The following is a 23,216-nucleotide window of genomic DNA, read 5'->3' as shown; positions in this document are numbered from 1 at the left end:
GTTGCAGCGGTCCCCCTGGCAGTGCCGGGCGCGGGGGGGGGCAGGGGGGCCCGCGGGGCAGGGGGTGCAGGGCCCGGGGGGGCACAAGGGGGGCTCACCCAGGCTGGCGGCGTTGCAGCGGTCCCCCTGGCAGTGCCGGGCGCGGGGGGGGGCAGGGGGGCCCGCGGGGCAGGGGGTGCAGGGCCCGGGGGGGCACAAGGGGGGCTCACCCAGGCTGGCGGCGTTGCAGCGGTCCCCCTGGCAGTGCCGGGCGCGGGGGGGGCAGGGGGGCCCGCGGGGCAGGGGGTGCAGGGCCCGGGGGGGCACAAGGGGGGCTCACCCAGGCTGGCGGCGTTGCAGCGGTCCCCCTGGCAGTGCCGGGCGCGGTAGGCCAGCGCCAGCAGGTGCGAGCTCAGCTCCAGCGCCTCGTCCGGCCGCGAGCGGCGAGCGCAGCCCTTGGACACGGCCTGGAAGCGCAGGAAGGCTGCGGGGGGCGGGGGCACTGGTGAGAACCTGCCTCGGCCCCTTCACGGCACCCCCCCACTCCAGGGTAGCCCCTCTCCCCCTCCGCCAGGATACCCCAAAAACCCGCCTGGCTCCCCCCTAATAGGGCACCCCGCGCCCGAAACCTCCCCCCCCAGCAGACACCGTTCCTATAGGGCAAGGGGGGCAGTTACCCCCCTCCTCGAGACCATGGACCCCCCCCCCAGATTTTAGCTGGGTCTACATGCCCCCCACATCCCTTTGCATGTCCCTGCCCCCACCCTGTATGCCCCCAATGCCCCCCACCCTGCATGCCCCCAGTGCCCCCCCACCCTGCATGCCCCCTGCCCCCCAGTGCCCCCCACTCCCCTCAGACTTTACAGGCTGCGATACAATGCTGTAACTTTACCCCCCTCCCCCAGCGCCCACGAGCCGTCCCCGCCCCCAGCCCCAGCCCGGGGAAGGCCGCCCAGCCCCCCCGGACTCACACACGGCGGCGCTGCGCACAGCTGTCCGGCAGCTGGATTCCCCCTCGCGGCACGTCACTTCTGTCTCCACCGAGCAGCCAAACTCCCCGTGGCAGGATTTGCACTGCAGGCAGGCGGCTGGCGGGAGATAGACAGGACCTCAGAGCCAGGAACCCAGGAGTCCGGGCTCCCAGCCCCCCCGCCTCTAGGCACTAGACCCCACTCCCCGCCCAGAGCCGGGGAGAGAACCCAGGAGTCCGGGACAGGGGCTAGGAATGGGGTAGGTCTGTTTTTGCAAGTTCTGTTCCTCCGCTCTGGGAAAATTGTACCAGTTTCACCCCCCGGAGGGGGTGAGAGGCGACGCTGGGGTGTTTATCTGGGATCCGGGACAGCCTGTTCCTGGGGTGGGGCCACCCCGAAGCCTCCGAGCTGGGCTGCTCAGGGAATGGGGCACGGGGCCTTTTCCCACTAGGGGGCGCTGACCCTGATCCGGTCCCAGGGCGTGGGACCGGCTGGCTGGGGGGCGGGGGGGATGGGATAAGTTCTATCCCCAGCTGTGGGAGGGGAGTGGGGTCTAGTGGTTGCGGGGCAGAAGCCAGGACTCCTGGGTTCTATCTATGGCTCCCAGTCATGGTTGGTGCCTCCCCTGGCCTTTCAGGGATGCTGCCCCGTGCCTCGGTTTCCCCACCTGCATAATGGGTGAGCCGATCCGCACAGCCCCAATTCCGAGAGGATTTTTGCCATGAGTGTTTCCCAGGTGTTTTGGGATCACCTGGAGCTGGGCTTTCTTGCCCCCCCCCCCACCTCAGCTCCCGTTGACGCCCCTAAAGCCCCCACTCCAAGAGCTTGGAAACCCGGCTGAGGTGAGGGAGTCGCTAACCACACAGCTGCGTGGGGGAGGCTAACAAGCCCTCAGCTTGGGCTGGGGTCCTTCCCCTGCAGCCCAACCCGCCCCCCCCCCGCGGGTCAGGATTGTCCCTTACAGGCCCACGGACCTGTCAATGCTAGGGGAGGATTTCTCATCCCTCCTCCTCACCTCCCCCAACCATATCAAAAGTTTGGGGACCCCCCACCACCACTGTGCTGCACAGACCCCACCTGTGACCAGGGTGCTGAATGGACACCTGAGTGCCACTGAGGTCTCGTCGCGTCAGGAGCTGCACGGACCCTGGACAGAGACCGGGGCTCCCACGGCTGCAAGGACCCTGGACAGAGACCGGGGCCCCCATAGCTGCACGGACCATGGACAGAGACTGGGGGCCCCACGGCTGCACGGATGCTGGACAGAGACCGGGGCCCCCATCGCTGCATGGACCCTGGACAGAGATCAGGACCCATTGTGCTGGGCGCTGCACAGACCCCGGACAGAGATGGGGACCACGCTGGGCACTGCATGGACACACCACGAGAGACAGGCCCTCCCCAGGAGATCTTCCAATGCAACCAACGGCAGGGTCCTTTGCCCCATTTCACAGACGGGGACTCCAAGGCTCGATCACTCTTCCGAGAGCAGCTGGGAACCAAACCCAGGCGTCCTGATTTTCCCCCACCCCAGCCAGCCTGGCCCTCCTGGTCGGTTCCGCCCCTGCCCCCCGGGGCTCCTTTACCTGGAGCTACCAGCGCCAGCAGCCGAATTAGCGCCAGAGCCCAGGCCATGGTGAGAATTGTCGGGTGCTCCTGTCGCCCGTCCTGTGTCCGTCTGTCCTTCACCGCCAAGCCCGAGAGCTGCCTCTAATCACCCCCTAAATACCCACGCTGGGGCCCTGCCACTCGGCGGGTGCCACCCACAGGGCAGATCCACCGTGGGCACCCAGCCAGCTGTTTGCCAGCGACGCCGAACGGCCAGGGGGTAATTAGCTCGTGTGAGCGCGGACGGGGCCCGGAGCGGGCGGGGTGCACGGCTGGGATGGGATGGATGCCAGGCGCATCCCGCTGGAAAAAGGGGAGCTGGGCGGGTGGCGCAGGCTTTGGGAATCCGGCCAGGCCGGCCGGGGCAGGTGGGGGGCAGCTGGGATGGAAAACGTGAGCGAGGGATGGAAGGAAAGAGGGGTGGAGACATTCTCTGTGCTATTCATTGCTCCCTGCTCTTCCTAGGGGGCTGAGTTATGACCCCCCCGCCCCAACTCCCGATGTGACACAGGGGTAGGGACCGGCCCCAGAGAGCTCCTGAGGGGCAGGGAAGGAAAGAAAGAGAGACACAAAGATGGGGCCAGAGACGAAGAACATAAGACTGGAGTCCTGGCTCTCAGCACCCCTGCCGGATCTAACCACCAGCCCCCGCTCTCCTCTCAGAGCTGGGGAGAGAACCCAGGAGTCCTGGCTCCCAGTCCCACCCTGCTCTAACCGCCAGCCCCCACTCCCCTCCCAGAGCTGGGGAGAGAACCCAGGAGTCCTGGCTCCCAGCTCTAACGACCAGCCCCCACTCTCCCTTCCATAGCTGCAGATAGAGCCCAGGAGTCCTGCAGATGGAGCTCCCAGCCCCCCGCCCGATCTAACTACTAGACCCCACTCCTCTCCCAGACCTGGGAATAGAACCCAGGAGTCCTGGCTCCCAACCCACCCTGCTCTAACCATGAGCCCCCACTCCCCTCCCAGAGCTGAGGATAGAGCCCAGGAGTCCTGGTGTCCAGCCTCAAGGAGGAGGTTGGTGAACCAGTGCAGGTATCACAGGGTTTCCTCTGTCTCAAAGACCCCTCTCTTGCTCTCTCTGTAATCCCACCACACCACGGCTAGAAGTGGGTGGGGGATGAGATTCAGGACTCCTGGGTTCTCTCCCCGGCCCTGGGAGGGGAGTGGGGCCTAGTGGTTAGAACAGGGTGGGGCTGGGCCCCAGGATGCCTGGGTTCTCTCGCCCCTCCCAGGGCAGCGGGCCCTTTTATCCCCAGCATGAGTCTGTGCCCCACGTTGAGCAGGTGGGAGCTGTCACCCTAGCTGGAGCCAGACAATAACAGCCTCACCCCTGCCCGGGGCACCCTCACCAGGTCACTGAAACTGGGGCAGGACATGGGACTCCACCAGCAGGCCTGAGTCACTGGAGTCCTCCCCCTGCATGGGAGAGCCTGGGGGCATTCCAGCCACTCTCTGGCTGGGGGTCAGGATGCCCGGGTTCTCTACCAGGCTCTGGGAGGGGAGTGGGGGCTAGTGGTTAGAGCAGGAGGGCTGGGAGCCAGGACTCCTGGGTTCTATCTCCAGCTCTGGGACGGAAGTGGGGGTCTAGTGGGTCACCGTGGGGGAGGGGGGGTCTCTCTGCAGACTCTTGAAAAATGGAGCTCCTAATAAATCCACACGGTCGTTCTTTCTCCCTCTCTGGGTTCTGGCCCCGGCTCCCCGCAGCACCTCCGCTGCTATGATTTATCGCCCGGTTGATTTCACCCTCTGGGGAGACACGCTGCCGTTCCATTACCAGCTCCCCGAGGAGCATGGTTCATCTTCCCCTTTGCCACCTTCCACGGCTCCTCCCCAGAGCTGGCTGCCTTGCAGTGGCACTAAACAGAGCACTGGAGCTGCATGACTTCCCCCAGCCATCTCTGGGCCCCAGTCTCTGCTCCCAGCTCTTCCCCTGTGAGCTCAGGTCCCCGGGCTACCAGCCCTGGGTGCTGGCACCTGGTTCCTGCCACATCCAAACACCCTCTGGTACCGTCACCCCAGCCCCGCCGCCCCTGCTGTTTACACTCGGCTCCCGCCTCGGGCCCCTGGCTCCGGCCTGCGTCTCTCCCACGTGCAGCCAGCCAGGACTTTCCCCAGCCCTCCCCAGGAATGCAGGAGCCCGGCTGGGGCCAGGCCCTATTGATGTGACTGTGGCCTGGCCCTGCTGATTTACACCCGTGACCCACCACCCCCCGCCAACTCCGGTACCTGCTTTTCCTCCCCTCCCTGTTCAGTTCCTGTGCATTGTGATGGGGGGGGTCCCCTTTCTACCTGCTGGGTCTGCACCCCTGGCTCCCATCACCCTGCACCCCAAACAGACGCCCAGCGCAAGCCCAGAGGTGTGACCAGCCCGGCTGGGGAGGAGCGCGGCCAGAGGACGTCGGATCCCCCCGTCTTTCAGAGCCATGGTGGGTTCTGTCGCTCTCGGCCCCCTTCGGTGCTGGGGGAGAGCAGCTGCCCCCTCTTTAGCCCCTGCTGGTCCCATCTCACTCCAGCGGGTGGGGATGCTCAGCCGCCCTGCTGGGAGGGGTGGGGGAACCTCCTTCTGTCTGGGCAGGGGGGCTTTTCCCTCATCTCTTTGGGATGCTGCATCGATGGGGGGTTCCTTAAGGACCCCATTCATGGCAGCCCAGCCAGCCTGCTCCCCCCACACCTGAGTCTTGCTGTGTGGCCCAGAGGAGCCATAACGCTCCTGCCTCCCCCGCATAACCACGCAGAGTACACAGGGAAACGGAGGCACAGGTGGGCCTCATGGATATTGCAGAAACTCCCCCCTATGCGCCAGAGGGCGAGAGCCTGATCAGGAAGCCCTGTGATGGCTACGTGGGCAGATGTTTGGGAAAGGGAGACAGGCCAGAAAATGAACTGCGAGCGGCCGCCCTCATCCCTGGCCACTGGCTGAGTCAGAGCATCTGGCCATAAACCAGTGAGCGGCCAGGAAGGGGGGCTGGCCCTTCCCAGCCCTCAGCCCTGCAGATGCTGGCATCTCCTCTGGGGGGCAGGAAAGAGCCAGCTAGAAGCCCCAGGGGTGGGGGGCAGGCAGAACTCCCCCTAAAAGCAGCATGGTCACATGGAAATGAGAGTCCGGACGCCTGGGTTCTCTCTCTGCCTCTGGGAGGGGAGTGGGGTCTAGTGGTTAGAGCAGGGAGCGACTGGGAGCCAGGACGCCTGGGTTCTCTCCCCGGCTCTGGGAGGGGAGTGGGGTCCAGGGGCTAGACTGGGGGAGAGGTCAGGTGTATCAGTCTGAGTTGGCGGGAGCATTCCTTCCCAGCCCCACAACTGGTGCAAGGCTGGATCTAGCACACAAGCGGGCCGGCCGCCAGAAGAGGATGTCCCTGGAGGAGCTCAGGGCAGGAGCCCCGCTGGCCGTATCCCCTCTCCTGTGGGGGGGGGGGGGGGGCGGGGCTGAGCGTGGATGCTCCCAGGGCAAGGAAAAAGAAAAGTCCCTGACTCCAGTCGGCCAACAAAAACCCCTTCTTAAGCCCTGCAGAATGCGACCCGCCCGCCTGCGCTCGGCTTAGAGCTGGGGGCCAGGGAGGAGCTCATGGGAAGTGAGCTCTGCATCGGCCCCTAGTGGTGGGCCCACAGCGGGTAACAACTTTACTACTGCTGCCAGCGCCCGTGTCCACTCTCTTCTCCGCTCTGCAGAGCTAACTGCTGGACGACTGCTGCCCCGTGAATCACGTCGTCTGCCCCCTGCATAACACAGACCCGAGCTAGGCCCTGAATTAACACCTGGGGGAACAAGGGCTCGAAAAACCACCCGAGCCTGGTTTAAAAGTCACCAGCGCTGGTGTGACGAAGTGGGGGATTTTCTTGTTTTTCCAAGGGGGTGGGACTCAGTTTCCCTGGGGGCTACTGGTTTAACGAGGGGATGGGAGAGGGAGTTTCTGGGGACAAAGGGCCAGTGAGGGAACTTGGGACCCCGGCCAATGGCCTGGAGAATGGAGACCCCAGCGACTGGGGACCCAGTGACCCAGCTTGGGAGTCGCAGCCGGTTCCGGCCCGTGCGAGGACAATGGGCTGTGGGGAGAGGACCCCGGTGACATAATGAGCCGGGTCCAGCCAGAGGGGCCAGAGGACAGAAGAGGGGGCCTAGGTGACCCTGTTTACCTGGAGAGGAGACAATGGACAGAGGGCGGGGGCTTGGGGCCGGTGATAGCAGATGCCCAGTGGGGAAGCAGGGGGGCTTGGGGCTGGAGGGAGGGAGCAGGCAGAGCCCCCCTAGGTACAGGGGAGGCTGGGCTGGGGGAGGCCAGGCCTGAGGCCAGAGAGTTTCCTGTTCTGGGTTCAGACGCTCAGTAAACCCTCCTGTGTTACGCCAGCTGAGAGTTGCTCCGGGCTAGAGAATGGGGGAGTGGGGAGGAGACACGACATTATTCCCCCTGGGAGTGGAGGCCCCGGGGGTCCAAAGTGAGGGGACTCCCTGACGGGGCCCACAGCAGAGACAGGCATGCTAGGGCTCAGAGAGGTGCGGGTCCAGGAGGTGGAGGGGCTTAACCCCTGCCAGAGAGTGCCCCCCCCCGAGGGGCTGTCACACTGAAGGGGTTCCCCCCCAGGGACCGCACGGGGCCAAGAGCAGGGACGATCTGTGAGCCCGTGACCGCTGGTGAATCCAGGGCAATTACGCTCATGGCTACAAATTGATGCCTTATTTCCATGCTGAATCGGGCTGGCTTCCCCTTCCAGCCATTGGATCCTGGCAGATTTTCCCTGCTCGGCCGAAGAGCCCCTGATCTGATATGGGGATTGTGTCACCCCAAGCCGTCCTTGGCTTGCACTGGATAGCTCGAGCTCCTGGCCTCGCAGAGAGCTGGCATTGGCCCCCAGGACTCCTGGGTTCCAGCCCCAGCTCTGCCCCGTCCCCTAGGTCCAGCCAGGTCCCTGTCTCACCCTGGAGCGAGATTTCAGCCCCAGCACCCCCCAAACCTCCCACTAATGAGGCGACACCGGCCCAGCATGTTACAGGGGCACAATAATTTATTCTGAGCCGACAGAGGTGGATTCGCAACGCGGCAGCAGGGGGTGGGGGCCGACCCGCACTAAACACAGCAAGTCATAGTTGGGGGGGAGTGGGGTCCCCGCTAGAGCGGAGGCTCATGGGAAAGCCATGGGGTAAGCCAGCCAATGCCCCGCCCCCTTCCCCGGGGATGGGTGATGTCTGTGTCGGCTCAGCTGGGGAAGGGGAAGGACGAGGTCCGTGGCTGGGCCTCTCAATCCACCTCCTCGATGGTGGGGCCGGAGGAGGCCCCCCCAGCCCCACCGGGCCCAGGGAAGCCCCCGGGCATCCCCCCAGGCATCCCGCCACTGGCGCCCTGGTACAGCTTGGTGATGATGGGGTTGCAGAGGTTCTGGAGCTCCTTCTGCTGGTGCTCGTATTCCTCTTTCTCCGCCATCTGTTGGGGGGTGGGCACGGGGGCAGCGTTAACCCCTTGCACGCCAGCCCCAATGCACCCCCCCCAGCTGGTATCCACCCAGGCTTCATGGGGGCGGGCTCTGCGGCTGTTCCCGCTGTGCTGTCCTGTACGGGTGGGTCCACCTGGCCCCACCCGTTGCTCCCCGAGGCCCCTGAGATCAAGGGAGCCTCCCCCCACGGAGGGTGGGGTGGGGAGACAACAGGGCCCTGGCTGATCTCATGGTCTCTCCCCCCAGAAAGGAGGCTGCTAGGAGCCAGGGGAGACGCTGGGGTCTTCCCTAGCTCTGGGCTTCTGAGCCCCGTTCGCCCCTGCAGGAGGTCCCAGGGGAAGCTGCCCCCAGGCCTAGACGTCCCCCCCAGCCCCTGGTTTCAGCCCTGTCTGCGGGTCCCTGCGGCTGCGGGAACTGGGGCACGGCTCGCTGTGGGAGAGGCCGTCCCAGCTGCGGGGGGTGTGTGGGTGAAACACGTCCCCCGCAGCACAGGGTCTGCCCCACTGCTGCTGGTGAGAAGGGTCATTTCACCTGGTCTTTGGGGTTGGGGGGGGGGGGAGAGGAAGAACCAGCTCCAGGACTTTCTAGCAGGGGGAGACCTGGGTTCTATCCCACTCCCCTCCCAGAGCTGGGGGTGTAGTGGTTAGAGCAAGGGGGCTGGGTGCCAGGACTCCTGGGTTCTCTCCCCAGCTCTGGGAGGGGAGCTAGGGGCTCCCTGAAGCTCTGGTCCCCACCTCTCCCTCACCATGGACCTGCAACCATGCCTGGTTCTCCAACTCCTCCCTGCCCCTCGGTTCTGGCCCAGCCCAGAGCCCCCCCCCACCTCACCTGGTTCCGGTCCAGCCAGTTGATGACCTCGTTGCACTTGTCCAGGATCTTCTGCTTGTCCTCGGGTGCCAGCTTGTCCTTCAGCTTCTCGTCCTCGGCCGTGCTCTTCATGTTGAAGGCCAGCGACTCCAGCGAGTTCTTGGCCGCGATCTTCTCCCGCTGGACCTCGTCCTCCGCCTTGTACTGCTCCGCCTCCTGTACCATGCGCTCGATCTCCTCCTTGCTCAGCCGGCCTGGAGGGGGCAGGAGACCTGCTCAGCACAGGGCCCCCTGGACGCCTGGGTTCTCCCACCGGCTTGGGGAGGGGAATGAAGTCTAGTGGTGAGCGCAAGGGGGCTGGGAGCTAGGATGCCTGGGTTCTCTCCCTGGCTCTGGGGTCTAGTGGGTTAGAGGCCGGACGCCTGGGTTCTCACCCTTGTCGTTGGTGATGGTGATTTTGTTCTCCTTGCCCGTGCTCTTGTCCACGGCCGAGACGTTGAGGATGCCGTTGGCATCGATGTCGAAGGTCACCTCGATCTGGGGCACCCCGCGGGGGGCGGGCGGGATGCCCGTCAGCTCAAACTTGCCCAGCAGGTTGTTGTCTTTGGTCATGGCCCGCTCGCCCTCGAAGACCTGTGGCGGGCGCCAGGCAGGGGGTTAGGAGGGAACCAGCCACACCAGCCTGCGGACGGGCATGGGGCCCCACACCCCCTGGGCACTAAGTTTCCCCTTCTCCTGTTCGTGCTCAGCCAGGCACCCTGTCACCCCGGGCTTCCCTCCTTGTCATTTTTGGGGGCTCATCTCTACGCAACCGCTGCTCTCTGCACCCCTGCCCCCCAGCCGCCCTCCTGGTGATGCCCCACAGCTTGACAAGGCCCGCCCCCCCCAGCTGCGGTGCCCCATGCCCATCCTCCTCCCCCCCCCAGGTCTCTGAATGCAGCCAGGCACCCCCTCAGCTGTGTCCCCCCCGGTCTGCCCCCTTCCCCATGACTCCTAGGCTCCCCCGAACCACACAGCCGTCTTGCTACACCCCCATGTGCTTTATTCCCTCCCCACGCACCGGGCTGAGCCCTTCATTGGGTCAGCCCCCGAGCCCTCTGCTCCCCCAGAGCCTAACTGCGTGAGTCACTCACTCCCTGCAGCCCCCTCCCCACACACCTGGGTGAGCCCCCCCTGCTCTCTGCACCCCCCTAAGGAGACCCCCGAAATCTGCACCCCCTCATGGCCTGCATATCCCAGCTCTCTGCAGGCAGAGCTTGGCACTACCCGCCATGAGCTCTCCGTCCCCCTCCCGCCATGCCCAACAGCCTGCCCCCCCCTTTAGCCCCCCACAGCCTCCCCCCCCACCCCCGACCTGGATGAGCACGCCGGGCTGGTTGTCGGAGTAGGTGGTGAAGGTCTGGGTCTGCTTGGTGGGGATGGTCGTGTTGCGTTTGATCAGGGCCGTCATGACGCCGCCGGCCGTCTCGATGCCCAGGGACAGGGGCGTCACGTCCAGCAGGAGCAGGTCTTGCACGTTCTCCGACTTGTCACCTGACAGGATGGCCGCCTGGACCGCTGGAGGGGGGTGGCGGGGGGGGGGGGTCAGCGAGGCACCGGGGTCCCCCCAGCCTGGGCCCAGGATCGGCTCTGCCACCGGAGGGCGGCCAGAGGGCATAATTTATGCCCCCACAAATGGCTCGTTTGTATCATTCACGTCGGGGTGGGGGAGGGGGGGCTCATTCAGAGAAGTGCCCGGGCCCCCGTTCGCACGGCAAATCCCTGGCACTGAAACCACCTGCTCCGTTGGCGCCTCCCTGGGGCTGGGACGGGGTGCCCGAAATCGGGTGCCCCCCTCCCCGACGCAGAGATTGGGGTGAGACTCCTCCTCCAGAGCTAGGGGCCAGCCCCCCTGCCATGTCCCTGCCCTGGACAGCATCACCCCATCGCCTCCAGCCCCCCACGGCCCCGCTACGCCCCCACTGTCCACCTCCCCATCTGCCCCCTCAAGACCCCTATCTACCCCTCCCCCACTCCCAGCCTGCCCCATCTGACCTACCCTCCAGTGCCCCTCCCCTCAGCTGCCCCATCTACCCCAGCACTGCCCCCCAAGCCCCCACATCTCACCTACCCCCTTCAACCTGACCCTCCCTCACCCTTCTGAGCCCCCCTGCACACCCCGTCTATTCATCATTGCCCCTCCAAGCCTCCCCCACGCCCCCCCCCCATTTACCCCCCCGTCTGACCCCCCCCATCCGATCCTTCCCCCACCGCCCCTGAACTCCCCCCATCCACTCCCCTCCGCCCCTGCCCCCATCCTGCCCCTCCCAGGCCCCCCCCCTCACCGGCGCCGTAGGCCACGGCCTCGTCGGGGTTGATGCTCTTGTTGAGCTCGCGCCCGTTGAAGAAATCCTGCAGCAGCTTCTGGATCTTGGGGATGCGGGTGGAGCCCCCCACCAGCACCACGTCGTGCACCTGGGCCTTGTCCAGCTTGGCGTCCCGCAGGGCCTTCTCCACGGGCTCCAGCGTGCCCCGGAAGAGGTCGGCGTTGAGCTCCTCGAAGCGGGCCCGGGTGATGGCCGTGTAGAAGTCCACCCCCTCGTAGAGCGAGTCGATCTCGATGGAGGCCTGGGTGGAGGAGCTGAGGGTGCGCTTGGCCCGCTCGCAGGCCGTCCGCAGGCGCCGCACCGCCCGCTTGCTGCCCGTCACATCCCGCTTGTGCTTCCGCTTGAACTCCGCCACCAGGTGGTTGACCATGCGGTTGTCGAAGTCCTCGCCCCCCAGGTGGGTGTCGCCCGCCGTGGACTTCACCTCGAAGATCCCGTCCTCGATGGTCAGGATGGAGACGTCGAAGGTGCCCCCGCCCAGGTCGAAGATCAGCACGTTGCGCTCCCCGCCCACCTGTGGGGGGGAGATGAGCATTTTGGGGGGGCAGGGACCCCCAGGTGTCTCTCCCCCCCCCCCCCCCACACACACACTCGGATCCCATTCCCCCCTGAGCTGGCCAGCCACTCCCCACACCCTGTTCCCCAGCCAGGCCCCCGACAGGGACACGGCCCCCTAGATCCCATCCCCCTCTGAGCCAGCCAGCCCACCACCCCGAGGGGGCAGCCCCCCAGTCCCCTTCCCTGTGCCCCAAAGCTAGCCAGTCCCCCCACGCTTAAAGAGGGTGGGCCCTCATCCCATCCTCTCCCCCCACACCATGGGGCCAGCCAGTCCCAGATCAGTGCCCCCGAGAGGCCAGGGCAGGACCCCCATATCCCATCCCTCCCACCCCCTGGGGCCAGCCAGTCCCGGATGGGCACCCCCTAGAGGCCAGGGCAGGGCCCCCATATCCCATTCCTCCCTCCCCCCGGGGCCAGCCAGTCCCGGATGGGCGCCCCCTAGAGGCCGGGCAGGGCCCCCATATCCCATCCCTCCCTCCCCCCGGGGCCAGCAAGTCCCGGATGGGCGCCCCCTAGAGGCCAGGGCAGGGCCCCCATTCCCTGCTCACCTTCTTGTCCAGCCCGTAGGCGATGGCAGCAGCCGTGGGCTCATTGATGATGCGCAGCACGTTCAGCCCAGCGATGGTGCCAGCGTCCTTGGTGGCCTGGCGCTGGGAGTCGTTGAAATAGGCCGGCACCGTGATGACCGCATTGGTGACCGTCTGCGGGGGGAGGGGCGGGTCAGTGGAGGCTGGGGCTGCCCCCCCCCACCAAAAGGACGGTGGAGGGGGGGGACGGGACACAGGTCCCGGGGGAAGCTCCCTTTGCATCCCTTCTGCCCCAGAGGGTAACGATCTACTACTGCCGCCGGCTACCGGAGAGCTTCCTGCAGCCCACGACGGACGCTGTGGTGCCGAAGGTTCAAACCCTGCCAGAGGCTCGGTGAGTGGGGGTGTCCGGCACCTCAGGACAGACTGGGGCGGTGGCGCCCCCAGGGGCACCGGAGCCCCGGCCGTGGGGCCCAGCCCAGGCATGGAGTTAACTGGTTAGCAGCGTATGGGCACTGGGTGCTTCAGATGCTGCCCCCTGCAGGATAGGGAAGGAAGCTGCTCTAACTCACGAGATGCCCCCCGGAGCCTGGGACAGAACCCAGGAGTACTGGCTCCCAGCCCCCCTTTCCTCCCCCATCTCTGACCCACTCAACCCCACTCCCCACCCCAGCTTCCAAAGTAGGGTCCAGCATGGCCCATGCCCCCAGGACTTACCTGGCCCTATCCCCAGCCCTCTTGGCCCCACACCCAGGCATGACCTGCCTCCAGGCCTCCTGGCCCCATGCCCCCAGAACGTACCTGGCCCCGCCCCCAAGGCTTCTCGGCCCCACCCCAAAGGCCTCACCTTGCCCAGGTAGGCCTCAGCGATCTCCTTCATCTTGGTAAGCACCATGGAGGAGATCTCCTCGGCGTAGAAGGTCTTGGTCTCACCCTTGTACTCCACCTGCACCTTGGGCCGGCCCCCGTCGTTGATCACCTGGAAGGGCCAGTGCTTCATGTCCGACTGCACCACCGGGTCGTCGAAGCGCCGGCCAATCAGACGCTTGGCATCTGGGCGGGGAATGACACGTGGGGTGGTCAGTGGGAGACAGAGATGGGGGATCCCTAGGGGCTCCAGCCTCCACACCCCCTCCCCAGATCAGAGACCCCCACAGCCCCCTCAGTGGTCAAGCTACCCCTCTGCCCCCTTGGGATCTGAGGTCCCCTGGTGGTCCCACCCAGGGGCTCCATGCTCCTCCCTAAAGATTGCAGAAATCCCTTGGTGGGGGTAGTGATGCTAAGGAACCCCTGTCCTGCCTAAGAACCCACCAACTTGTTTCACACAGGAATCAAACTGTCCTTGGACACCACCCCGGAGGGGGAAGTTCCAGATCCCCTTCCCCATCACCCGAGCCAGCCAGTCCGCCTCCCCTGGGGTTGGATCCCAAAGGGGACAGGCCCCGTGTCCCAGCACTCACCGAAGACGGTATTGGTGGGGTTCATGGCCACCTGGTTCTTGGCAGCGTCCCCAATGAGGCGCTCGGTGTCCGTGAAGGCCACGTAGCTGGGCGTGGTGCGGTTGCCCTGGTCGTTGGCGATGATCTCCACTTTGCCATGCTGGAACACCCCCACGCAGGAGTAGGTGGTGCCCAGGTCAATGCCGACAGCTTGGCCCTTCGACATCCTGGCTGCCAAGGGGGATGGAAGGGGCTCAAATGGGACGTAGGCCTCCTGGCTCCCAGCCCCCCTGCTCTAACCACTAGACCCCACTCCCCTCCTATAGGTACACTAAGGTTAACAGAACTTAATGCCGTAGGATCCCCTGTTGAGATCTAATTCTAGGATCCCATCTGGGGAGCGGGGGAGAGAGATATCAGGCCAGATGGGCCCTGGGTCTCCTGTGGTTTCTAGAGGCTCGGAAGGACGCGATTTTGAAACCTGTCAAGGTCGGTGCCTTGGCCCGCACGCAAACCCGCCGGACGCGTTCCCTTCGCTGCTGGACCCAGCGAGAGCACCGCTGCCTGGAATCCCAGCTCCAGTGACACGGGGATTCCCACGGGAGGTGGGTGATCTCAGCGGCGGTCATTAAACAGTTCACGTCTGACCCACCCAGGGGGACCAGAGATGGAGGGTGAAAAATCAGGACAGGCAATACGGTCCTAGACAAAGGCCCAAATATTGGGACATCTGGTCCCCCGAGGCCCCCCCCCCCCCCCCATTTCCCGCAATGGTGAACATTTAAATAGATTTTTGTCAACACCGATATTAACCGTCAAAATAATAAAAAAAACCCAACACTGCAAAATTCTGTCGATAGATCGACAGGCTAATCTCATGTGCGCACGCAAGTCCCCACCTGTCCCCTGGTCCCTGCTGGAGGGGTGACCCCATGTGTCCCTCTCCGGAGGGAGCCGCGCGAAGTTGCTGGAACAGCCCCGGTTGGGGGCTGCAGCACCTCCCCTGGCCCTGCGCCCCCACCGGCCCTTCTAGAAACACGGCCCTCGCTGGCCCCTGGCCCAAGGGGGCGGCCCGCCCGGCTGCCCAGCCAATCGCAGGCCCTGGCCCCCACCACCAGCTGATCCATGGGGCAGTGCTGCCAGCTGGCAGGGGGACAGGGAGTTTACACAAGAAGAAGGGGGGCCGTTCAAGCTCAGGCCTGGGGGACCCTGCCGGTTCTAGGATACAGCCCAAGCCCCCACACCCCCAAGCTTGGCCAAGACTGCCAGCTTAACCCTTTGGCACCCCAGCGGGGAAACTGCTCATTCCTACTCCCTGGGAAGTAGGGACCCCTGCTCTAACCACCAGACACCGCTCCCCTCCCAGAGCCGGGGAGAGGACCCAGGAGTCCGGGCTCTAGCCAGTTGACCTCACTCGCCCATCACTCAATTCTGTACAATTCTATAAAGCGCGGCCTAGGCCAGCACTCAGAACAGAGCCCGACCCCGGCTGGGGTCTGTGGGCCTTCGCTCTCCTGCAGCGGGGTTTTCTTTACACCAGCGGGGCACCTGGCCCCAACGCAGGTCCTGGCAGGGCGCTAGAGGAGAGCGGTTGGTTTTCAGGGCCACACACAGCTCATGCTCCACTAGAGGTTAGGACCCAAGTTATTTACTGCCCCCAGCCTGGCTATCGGACGTCCTGTGCCCGTGCCAGAGCGATAAGAGCTGGGGTCCCCCGGCTCAGAGCCCCGCCCGGCCGTGCCCTTGTCCGAGAGACGTGGTGAAAGGCTCCGCTAGTCGCCAGTGGCCGGACCTGTGGTCGGGGTAAGGGCGCTGGCTCTGGGGAGTGCCAGGAACGGACAACACAGAACACAGCTCCCAACGTCACAGCCAGCACGAGAGCTGGGTGTCCGAACAGATACAGAGAGAACCCAGGAGTCCTGGCTCCCTGCCCTAAGCCACTAGATGCCCCCTCCCTCCTACAACCCATGGAATCCTAATTTGCGCCCCAGCTCAGGGAGGGGAGTGGGGTCTAGTGGTTGGGGGGCGGGGCTGGGAGCCAGGCCTCCCGGGTTCTCTCCCCAGCTCAGGGAGGGGAGTGGGGTCACGTGGTTAGAGCAGGGCGGGCTGGGAGCCAGGACTCCTGGGTTCTATCGCAGGCTCTGGGAAGGGGGTGTTTCCAATGCAGCCAGTTGCGCATTGCTAGGGGGCGCGGGCAGGCTCGCTATCTGGACCCCCCCCACCACCACGGCCGGGGCTGCCCATGTCTGTCGCGCAGATAAATGGGGGGGGGAAGGGGGGGTTGTGTTTGTGGCTCTGTGTTTTGCTCTGATCCACCGTTACAGCCAGAAGGGCGTCGCCCCGGCACGGTTTGTTCCCAGCCCCCCTCCAGTGGGGCTGTGACAGGGGCCCCGAGCCGTGCCCCAAACCCAGCCCCGCCCAGCCGCGCTGACAGCCCCTGGCCCGGCGCAGCCTGGATTCGCTGCTGCGCCACTCGGGCCAGCTCTGGAGGCCAGCTGTGGGTCCCGGCTAAAATCCCCTGGGAGAGGCCGATTGCCTCCAAAATCGGCAGGGCGGTTCGGGGAGCGGGGGAGGCTGGAGGGGGAAAGTTTGAAGCGGTTTGGACCCGGGGCTCTGGAGATACGGGGGCCCCAATGGAGGGTCGCCCCGGGTCTTGTTCTGCAGCCTCTGAAACTTCTGAGCGGGGTGGATTCCGCGAATTAACCCCTGGGCCCCTGCTAGGTCTTAGCAAATGAGGGGCAGCGTCCCTGGAGGACGATTGGGGTGACCCGCCATACAGAGCCCCTGCAGCTGGAGATACCCACCCTGCCCCTCCAAACGAGAGACCCCCGCCGACGGGGACAGTCCACCGCCAGAGCTCCCCGTGCCCCCAAATTATGTCCAGACCTCTGGCGGCAAGGGTGGGAAGCTGTTTTAGCTGCAAAGTTTGGGGGTGCATGGGGGTTACCCCTAGGTACAGGGCACCCCCCAGGGTGCAGCACCCGAAGGGTTCAAATTCCAGAGGCTAGCATGTCCTAGTCGCGTCCCAAGAGGGGCAGGGAGAGGTGAGAGCCAGGGGCATTGTGGAGGTTGACTGGCCCTAAGAGGAAGGAAACACCCCACCCCGCCCCAGTCAGAGAGGGGCCCTGGGCGCGGTGCCAAGGGCTGCCAGCCAGAGACTATTTATGGGGGTGACGCTGTTGTACCGTATATGGCCCGGGTCCCGGTGGGGAGACCTTCAGACGGCCCCGGGAAGGCAAGTTATTAGCTCTGCTGGGACGGGGAAACTGAGGCACAAAGGGGATTTTTTTCCCCCCCCGCCCCAGCCACTTAGCAGCCTAGCTCGTGGGAGAATCCAGGAGTCCTGACTCCCGGCCTCCACTCCCCTGAAAAGCAGGGGAGAGAAACTTCTCTCCCCAAAGTAAGAACCCAGGAGTCCGAGCACCCCCCTTGTCAGCCCGGCCCCAGCCAGAGGGAAAACTACACACCAGCACAGGAATAAATACTGGCAACAACATCTCTGAAGTGAACAAGCCCGGATCCCTTCTCCTGGTAACTGCCAAGGATCTACACGCCCCCCCGCCCCCGCAGCTGGGGCTCCCCGCAGCTGCCAGCCTCTGCCCCACTCAGCTGCGCGTCTGCCCCTTCTCCCCAAGCCCCAGCTCCCAGGATCTGCCCCAATCAGCTTAAATTACCCTCCCCCGCCCTGCAAGGAATCTCCCCCCCAGGCAGCTGGGATCCCACTACCTTTGCTCAGCTGGCTCCGTGCGCCCCAGGTAGCTCCCTGCACCCCAGCTGTGGCTACGTTCCGGCCCGGCGCCCCCCCCCCAGCTATATACGGGTCCGGCCCCCCACCCGGCCGCCCCTTTGCAGAAGCTTCTGGACTTGGCCGCCTGCCTGGGCCAATCGGGGCCGGCCTGGGCCGCTCCGTCACCGGGCCGGGGGGAGCGAATGAGGGAGCGCAGCTGCCGGAATTGGCATCGGGCTGGACCCTTTGGGAGCTGGGAGGGTCCTGGGCTGAGCCGGTCCCGCCCTCATCGGGGCCCCCCTGCCGGGCGGGGAGGGTCTAATTGTAGCCCGGCCAGGGGGTTATTTTGGGACTGGGCAGGTGGCTTAAAGGGGGAGGGGGAGACCCCCCCCTTTTGCCTTGCCATGGAAATAACTCCAGGTTAACTGCTGGTGGTGCCCCCCCAGGAAAAAGGAGCCCCCTCCCTGGCCAGTGTGGCCCCCAGAGCACCCCAACCTCCCCCCAGCGAGCCCTGGCCAAATTCCCCCTCCCCTGCCAATCCCCTCCCAGCCTCCAGGTCCATGTGCCCCCTCACAGCCCCCCAGAGGCCCCCGGCCAAATGCTCCCTCCCCCTTTGGGAGGTTTCAGGGGGCACCAATAGGGCAACCAGATGTCCTGATTTTCTATTACCCCCACCCCTGTCCCAATGTTTCACCCTCGCTATCTGGTCTCCCGAACCCTGCAGCCCCCCTCCCCTGCCCCCCAGCCCATGGCACCAGCTGTTCCAGCCGGAGGACAATGCTGGGACCCGAACAAATGGGGATAAACGGGCTGGGGCCCCTCGAGGCCGGGAATTGGAAGGAGGTTCTGAGCAGCCCCAGGGAGGCAGGTTTTGGGACAAGCTGAGAACTTCCCAGCTCATTTCACGCGTGTATTCCCCAGAACTCCCCCCCGGAGACTGCTGCTTTGTGGCTGGATCGGGGCCAGCGCCCCCTAGAGGGGAAAGGCCCCTTGTCCCATTCCCCACCCCCCTGAGCCGGCCAGCCCCCCCCCGCTCTGTGACCGGATTGGGGCCAGTGCCCTCTAGAGGGGAAAGGCCCCACGCACTGCTGGGTTCAAAGCCTCTTAGAGGTCACAAGTGAAATGAATTTCCCAATCTCAAGAAAACCCACTAAGGGACCTGCAGAACCAGAGCAGAGTTCAGCCTGACTGGCCCTCTCAGCCCCAGGCTGGGCTGGCAGGGGGCTGCGGGTCAGGAGCGAGGGGCACCGGCGGAGCTGGCAGGGGAGGGGTGGGAACTGGCACAATTAGCTGTTTACCAGCCTGGATCCGTGTTCCCTTTACAGCCCGGAATTGACTCTGTCGGTGCAAAGCTCCTGGCGGGATCATGGCCCAAGAAGAGCAGCAGCTGCCCTGGGGCTTGGTAGGAGCAGAGATCTCTGCTCCGGTGCCTGACCCCCTGATCCCCCAATAACCCACCCAGGACCCCCAAATCCCGCCTGATCCCTCAATGATCCCCCAAACCCCACCTGATCCCCCAAACCCCACCTGATCCCCCAATGATCCCCAAACCCCGCCTGATCCCCCCAAATGATCCCCCAGATCCTCCAAACCCCACCTGATCCCCAATGATCCCCAAACCCCACCTGATCCCCCCAATAATCCTCCAGATCCCCAATAACCAACCCAGCACTCCCAAACCCTGCCTGATCCCCCCAATAATCCCCCAACCCCCACCTGATATCCCAATAATCCTCCAGATACCCAATAACCCACCCAGGACCCCCAACCCACCTGATCCCGCAATGATCCCCCAGATCCCCCAACCCCACCTGATCCCCCCAATAATCTCCCAGATCCCCAATAACCCACCCAGGACTCCCAAACCCTACCTGATCCCCCAGATCCCCAATAACCCACCCAGGACCCCCAAACCCCACCTGATTCCCCCAATAATCCCCCAGATCCCCCAAACCCCACCTGATCCCCCCAATAATCCTCCAGATCCCCAATAACCCACCCAGGACTCCCAAGCCCCACCTAATCCCCCAATGATCCCCAGATCCCCCCAAACCCCACCTGATCCCCCCAATAACTCCCTGATCCCCAATAACCCACCCAGGACCCCATAACCCCACTGATCCCCCCAAGATCCCCCAAATCCCCAATAACCCCCAGATCCCCCAAACCCAACCCAATCTCCCCAATTACTCCCCCGATCCCCCAAACCTGACCTGATCCCCCCAATTACCCCTTCAGAACCCCCAGATCCCCCCAAACCCGATTGGATCCCCCCAATTCCCAATAACTTTCTTATGCTCAATTTCCCCCTCCCATCTCTGCCCTGTGCAGCCCCCCCACCATGTGCTCACCCCTCCTTTACCCACCCTCCTGTCTGGGCTTGGGAACCCCAATGGGGGCAGGGACCTGCTGCAGCAGCCTGTGCTCAGTGGACTCCCAAGCCAGCGGGGCGGGGCGGTGGATGGGGGGGGAGCTCTGGGGTCCTGGCATCAGCTCCCCCTCGGACAGACACGCTGCGTCCAACTGCTACGGAACCCCCCCCCCCCCCATATGGAATCACAGAGCCACAGACCCCGGAGGTTGGAAGGGCCCGCGAGGGTCAGCTAGTCCAGCCCCTGTCAAGAGGCAGGATGGGTTGGGTCTAAACCAGGGGTTCTCAACCTTCATTGCACCGCAACCCCCTTCTGACAATAAACACTGCTACACGACCCCAGGAGGGGGGGCCGAAGCCTGAGCCTGCCTGAGCCCCACGGCCCTGCGGGAGAGGCAAAGCCAAAGGCCGAGCCCCACGCAGGGGGCTGGGAATCTCAGTCCTGCAGCCCAGGGCTGATGCCCTCGGGTTTCGGCTTGAATCCTGGGCGGGGAGGGTCGGGTTTTGGCCCTGGGCCCCAGCAAGTCTAAGCCAGCCCCGGCGACCCCGTTAAAGTGGGGTCCCGACCTGCAGTTTGAGAACCGCTGACAGATGCCGTCCAGCCTCCTCTCGAAACCCTGCAGGGAAGGAGCTTCCAGGACCCCCCGAGGCGTCTGGACCATTGGCTGACGGGCCTCACAGCTGGGGAGTTTGTCCTGAGGTTTAATCTAAATTGCTCTGCTCCAGTTTGAACCTGTTGCCCCTTGGCCTGCCTCCTGGGGCGAGAGAGAACAACTTGTCTCCATCTTCTTCACGGCAGCCTTGGCAGTATCTGAAGACCCCGGTCACGTCCCCCCCCGTAATCTCCTCTTTCCCAAACAAACCATGCCCAGTTCCTGCAGCCTTTGCTCCTATGACTCGTGTTCCATCTTTGTCACTCGCTGCTGGGGCCTTCCAGTTTCTCTCCATCCGGCCTACTCGGTGGTGACCAAAACTGGACGCCGTCCTCCAGCAGAGGCCGAGCCAGCGCCGAGCAGAGCGGGACTGGCGCCTCCCAGGACTCGCTTGCTCTGCCTCTGCTAATGCAACCGAAAATTGCATTTCCTTTTCCTTGCACCAGCATCGCATTGCTGGCTCCCCTCGAGGTTGTGATCCGCCCCAACTCCCAGCTCCTTCTCGGCGGGGCTGCTGCCTGGCCAGTTCTCCCCCAGGCTGGGCTGGGGCACGTGGCTTTTCTTCCCTCGGCGGAGCGCCTGCCATTAGTCTGTGTTGAATTTCACTGTGTCATCTACAGCCCAGTGCTCCAAACCATTGGGGTCCCTCTGGATTTCAGCTCCACCCTCCAAAGTGTTGGCAACTCCCCCCAACCCCGCCCCCCGGCTTTGTGTGGTCTGCGGACTTGATCAGCCTCCTCCCTAGTCCTGCACGCCGGGGATTGATGCAGATGTTAAACACCACGGGGCCCAGAACAGCCCCACTTGGGACCTCCCTCCGATCCCACGTCCTTCCATGCACAGTTACGCCTTCTTTGCGGTTGTTTAACCAGCTCTGTACCCGCTTCACGGCCGCAGTTCCCCAGCTGACCCGTCAGACCGTCCTGTCACGGAGGTCACAGCGGTCGGGTCTCTGACGGGCCGTGACTCCTTCGGCGTCAGTCCCGCGCGGCGGCTGGGCTGGAGCAGCCGTCAGCCCCCACCCAGGAGTTGCGCAGGACCGGAGCAGTGGCTAGTGGGCAGCCCCTGCGGCCGGAGCAGTGGCCGGTTGTCAAGGCCCCGGAAAGGCTCCCACGGTTAGTGGCCCCCGCCCGCCCCTGCTGGGTGTTTTTAGTAACGGGGTCAAGTCACGGGCTTCCGTGAATTTTAGTTTCTTGCCCGTGACCCGTCCGTGACTTTTACTGAAAATACCCGGGACAAAATCTCAACCTTAGTCACGAGGGCCGGGAGCCCGGCTGCACTCCAGGTCTGTTACGTCCCCCGCATCCCCCCTCCTGCAGACCCGCTCCCCTGGCAAGGCAGGAACCCGGCTGGTTCGGTCCCGGGAACTCGCAGACTCAGTGTTCGATACTTGCGCGAGTAGCTTCCCCAGGGATGGAGGTCATAGAATTATAGAATCATAGACTATCAGGGTTGGAAGGGACCTCAGCAGGTCATCTAGTCCAACCCCCTGCTCAAAGCAGGGCCAATCTCCAATTTTTGCCCCAGATCCCTAAATGGCCCCCTCAAGGATTGAACTCACAACCCTGGGTTTAGCAGGCCAATGCTCAAACCATTGAGCTATCCCTCCCCCCAACACGCTGGTCTAGAGCTCCCCGGCTCCACAGGGGCACCATGATAACCCCTCCCCCGCCAGGGACCCCCCCTCTAGCCAGGGACCCCTCCAGGAAACCCCCCCTCCCCAGCCAGGGACCCCCCCTCTAGCCAGGGACCCCTCCAGGAAACCCCCCCTCCCCAGCCAGGGACCCCCCCTCTAGCCAGGGACCCCTCCAGGAAACCCCCCCTCCCCAGCCAGGGACCCCCCCGGCTACCCCCCCTCCCCAGCCAGGGACCCCCCCAGGGAACCCCCAGGTTCTGGGACCGGTGCCTGGCTCAGCCCGGGCCCCCCCCCTGCAGCTGCACCATGGGGCTCGGCTCAGGGCTCCTCCCCCACAGCCAATCAGGGACGCCGTTGGAAGAGCTCAGCCAATGGGGTGGAAGCTGCCCCCCCCGCTCCCGTTCCGCCCGGCTGGGTCTGTCACGTGCTCCCGGCCCCCTGCTCCTCCTCGCCCCCCGGTAACCATGGTAACCAGGGAGGCCTGGGATTGGGAGAGAGCAGCCCCGCCCCGCCCCGCCGGCGCCCCCCACTCCCGACCCGCAGCCCCCCGCCAGCCCCCCCAGCTCTGCCCCCCCCCCGCCAACAGTATCCCTGGGGGGAGAGCCCAGGGCTGGGCTGGCGGGGGGCCGCGGGTCGGGAGTGGGGGGCGCTGGCGGGGCGGATGGGGGGGCCGCGGGTCGGGAGTGGGGGGCTCCGGGGGGGCCGCGGGTCGGGGGTGGGGGGCGCCGGCGGGGCGGGGGGGATGGGGGGCCGCGGGTCGGGAGTGGGGGGCGCCGGGGGGGTTGGGGGGGGCCGCGGGTCGGGAGTGGGGGGCTCCGGGGGGGCCGCGGGTCGGGAGTGGGGGGCGCCGGCGGGGCGGGGGGGATGGGGGGCCGCGGGTCGGGAGTGGGGGGCGCCGGCGGGGCGGGGGGGATGGGGGGGCCGCGGGTCGGGAGTGGGGGGCTCCGGGGGGGCTGCGGGTCGGGGGTGGGGGGGCGCCGGCGGGGCTGGGGGGGGGCCGCGGGTCGGGAGTGGGGGGCGCCGGCGGGGCGGGGGGGGGAGCCCTGGTGCGGGGCCAGGCTGGCTGCTGTCGGCTCTTAGCCCAGCGCCGGGCTCCTCCCCCGGCCGCCGGCCCGGTGCTTTCGGTTTCCGATTCCCCCCCTCCGCCCCC

The 23,216-nt window shown here is 65.4% G+C and overlaps 1 protein-coding gene across 4 annotated transcripts; it reads right to left on the bottom strand.

Annotated features, from left to right (window-relative positions):
• Positions 1 to 989: 989 nt before the first annotated feature.
• Positions 990 to 20,454, bottom strand: LOC141977173 (heat shock cognate 71 kDa protein-like). Of its 4 annotated transcripts, none has more exons than XM_074938527.1 (9): positions 20,345 to 20,454; positions 13,701 to 13,906; positions 13,088 to 13,293; positions 12,262 to 12,414; positions 11,114 to 11,669; positions 10,144 to 10,346; positions 9,224 to 9,422; positions 8,811 to 9,043; positions 990 to 1,067 (listed from the first exon to the last, which is right to left on the bottom strand). In XM_074938527.1, the coding sequence occupies exons 1-9, from the start codon at positions 20,437 to 20,439 to the stop codon at positions 1,005 to 1,007; spliced, it is 1,914 nt and encodes a 637-aa protein (XP_074794628.1). In that variant the 5' UTR covers positions 20,440 to 20,454; the 3' UTR covers positions 990 to 1,004. The 4 variants fall into 4 exon arrangements, with proteins under 4 accessions (XP_074794628.1, XP_074794624.1, XP_074794625.1 ...); XM_074938523.1 differs by lacking the exon at positions 990 to 1,067 and adding an exon at positions 7,559 to 7,972; XM_074938524.1 differs by lacking the exons at positions 990 to 1,067; positions 20,345 to 20,454 and adding exons at positions 7,561 to 7,972; positions 17,406 to 17,496 and having other exon boundaries at positions 13,701 to 13,910.
• Between the last annotated feature and the right edge of the window lie 2,762 nt (positions 20,455 to 23,216).

The sequence above is a fragment of the Natator depressus genome, chromosome 24, assembly GCF_965152275.1.
Source record: "Natator depressus isolate rNatDep1 chromosome 24, rNatDep2.hap1, whole genome shotgun sequence".
Taxonomy (NCBI): Eukaryota; Metazoa; Chordata; order Testudines; family Cheloniidae; genus Natator; species Natator depressus.
Note: the sequence above shows the minus strand (reverse complement) of the source record. Positions and strands in the feature narration are given on the sequence as shown.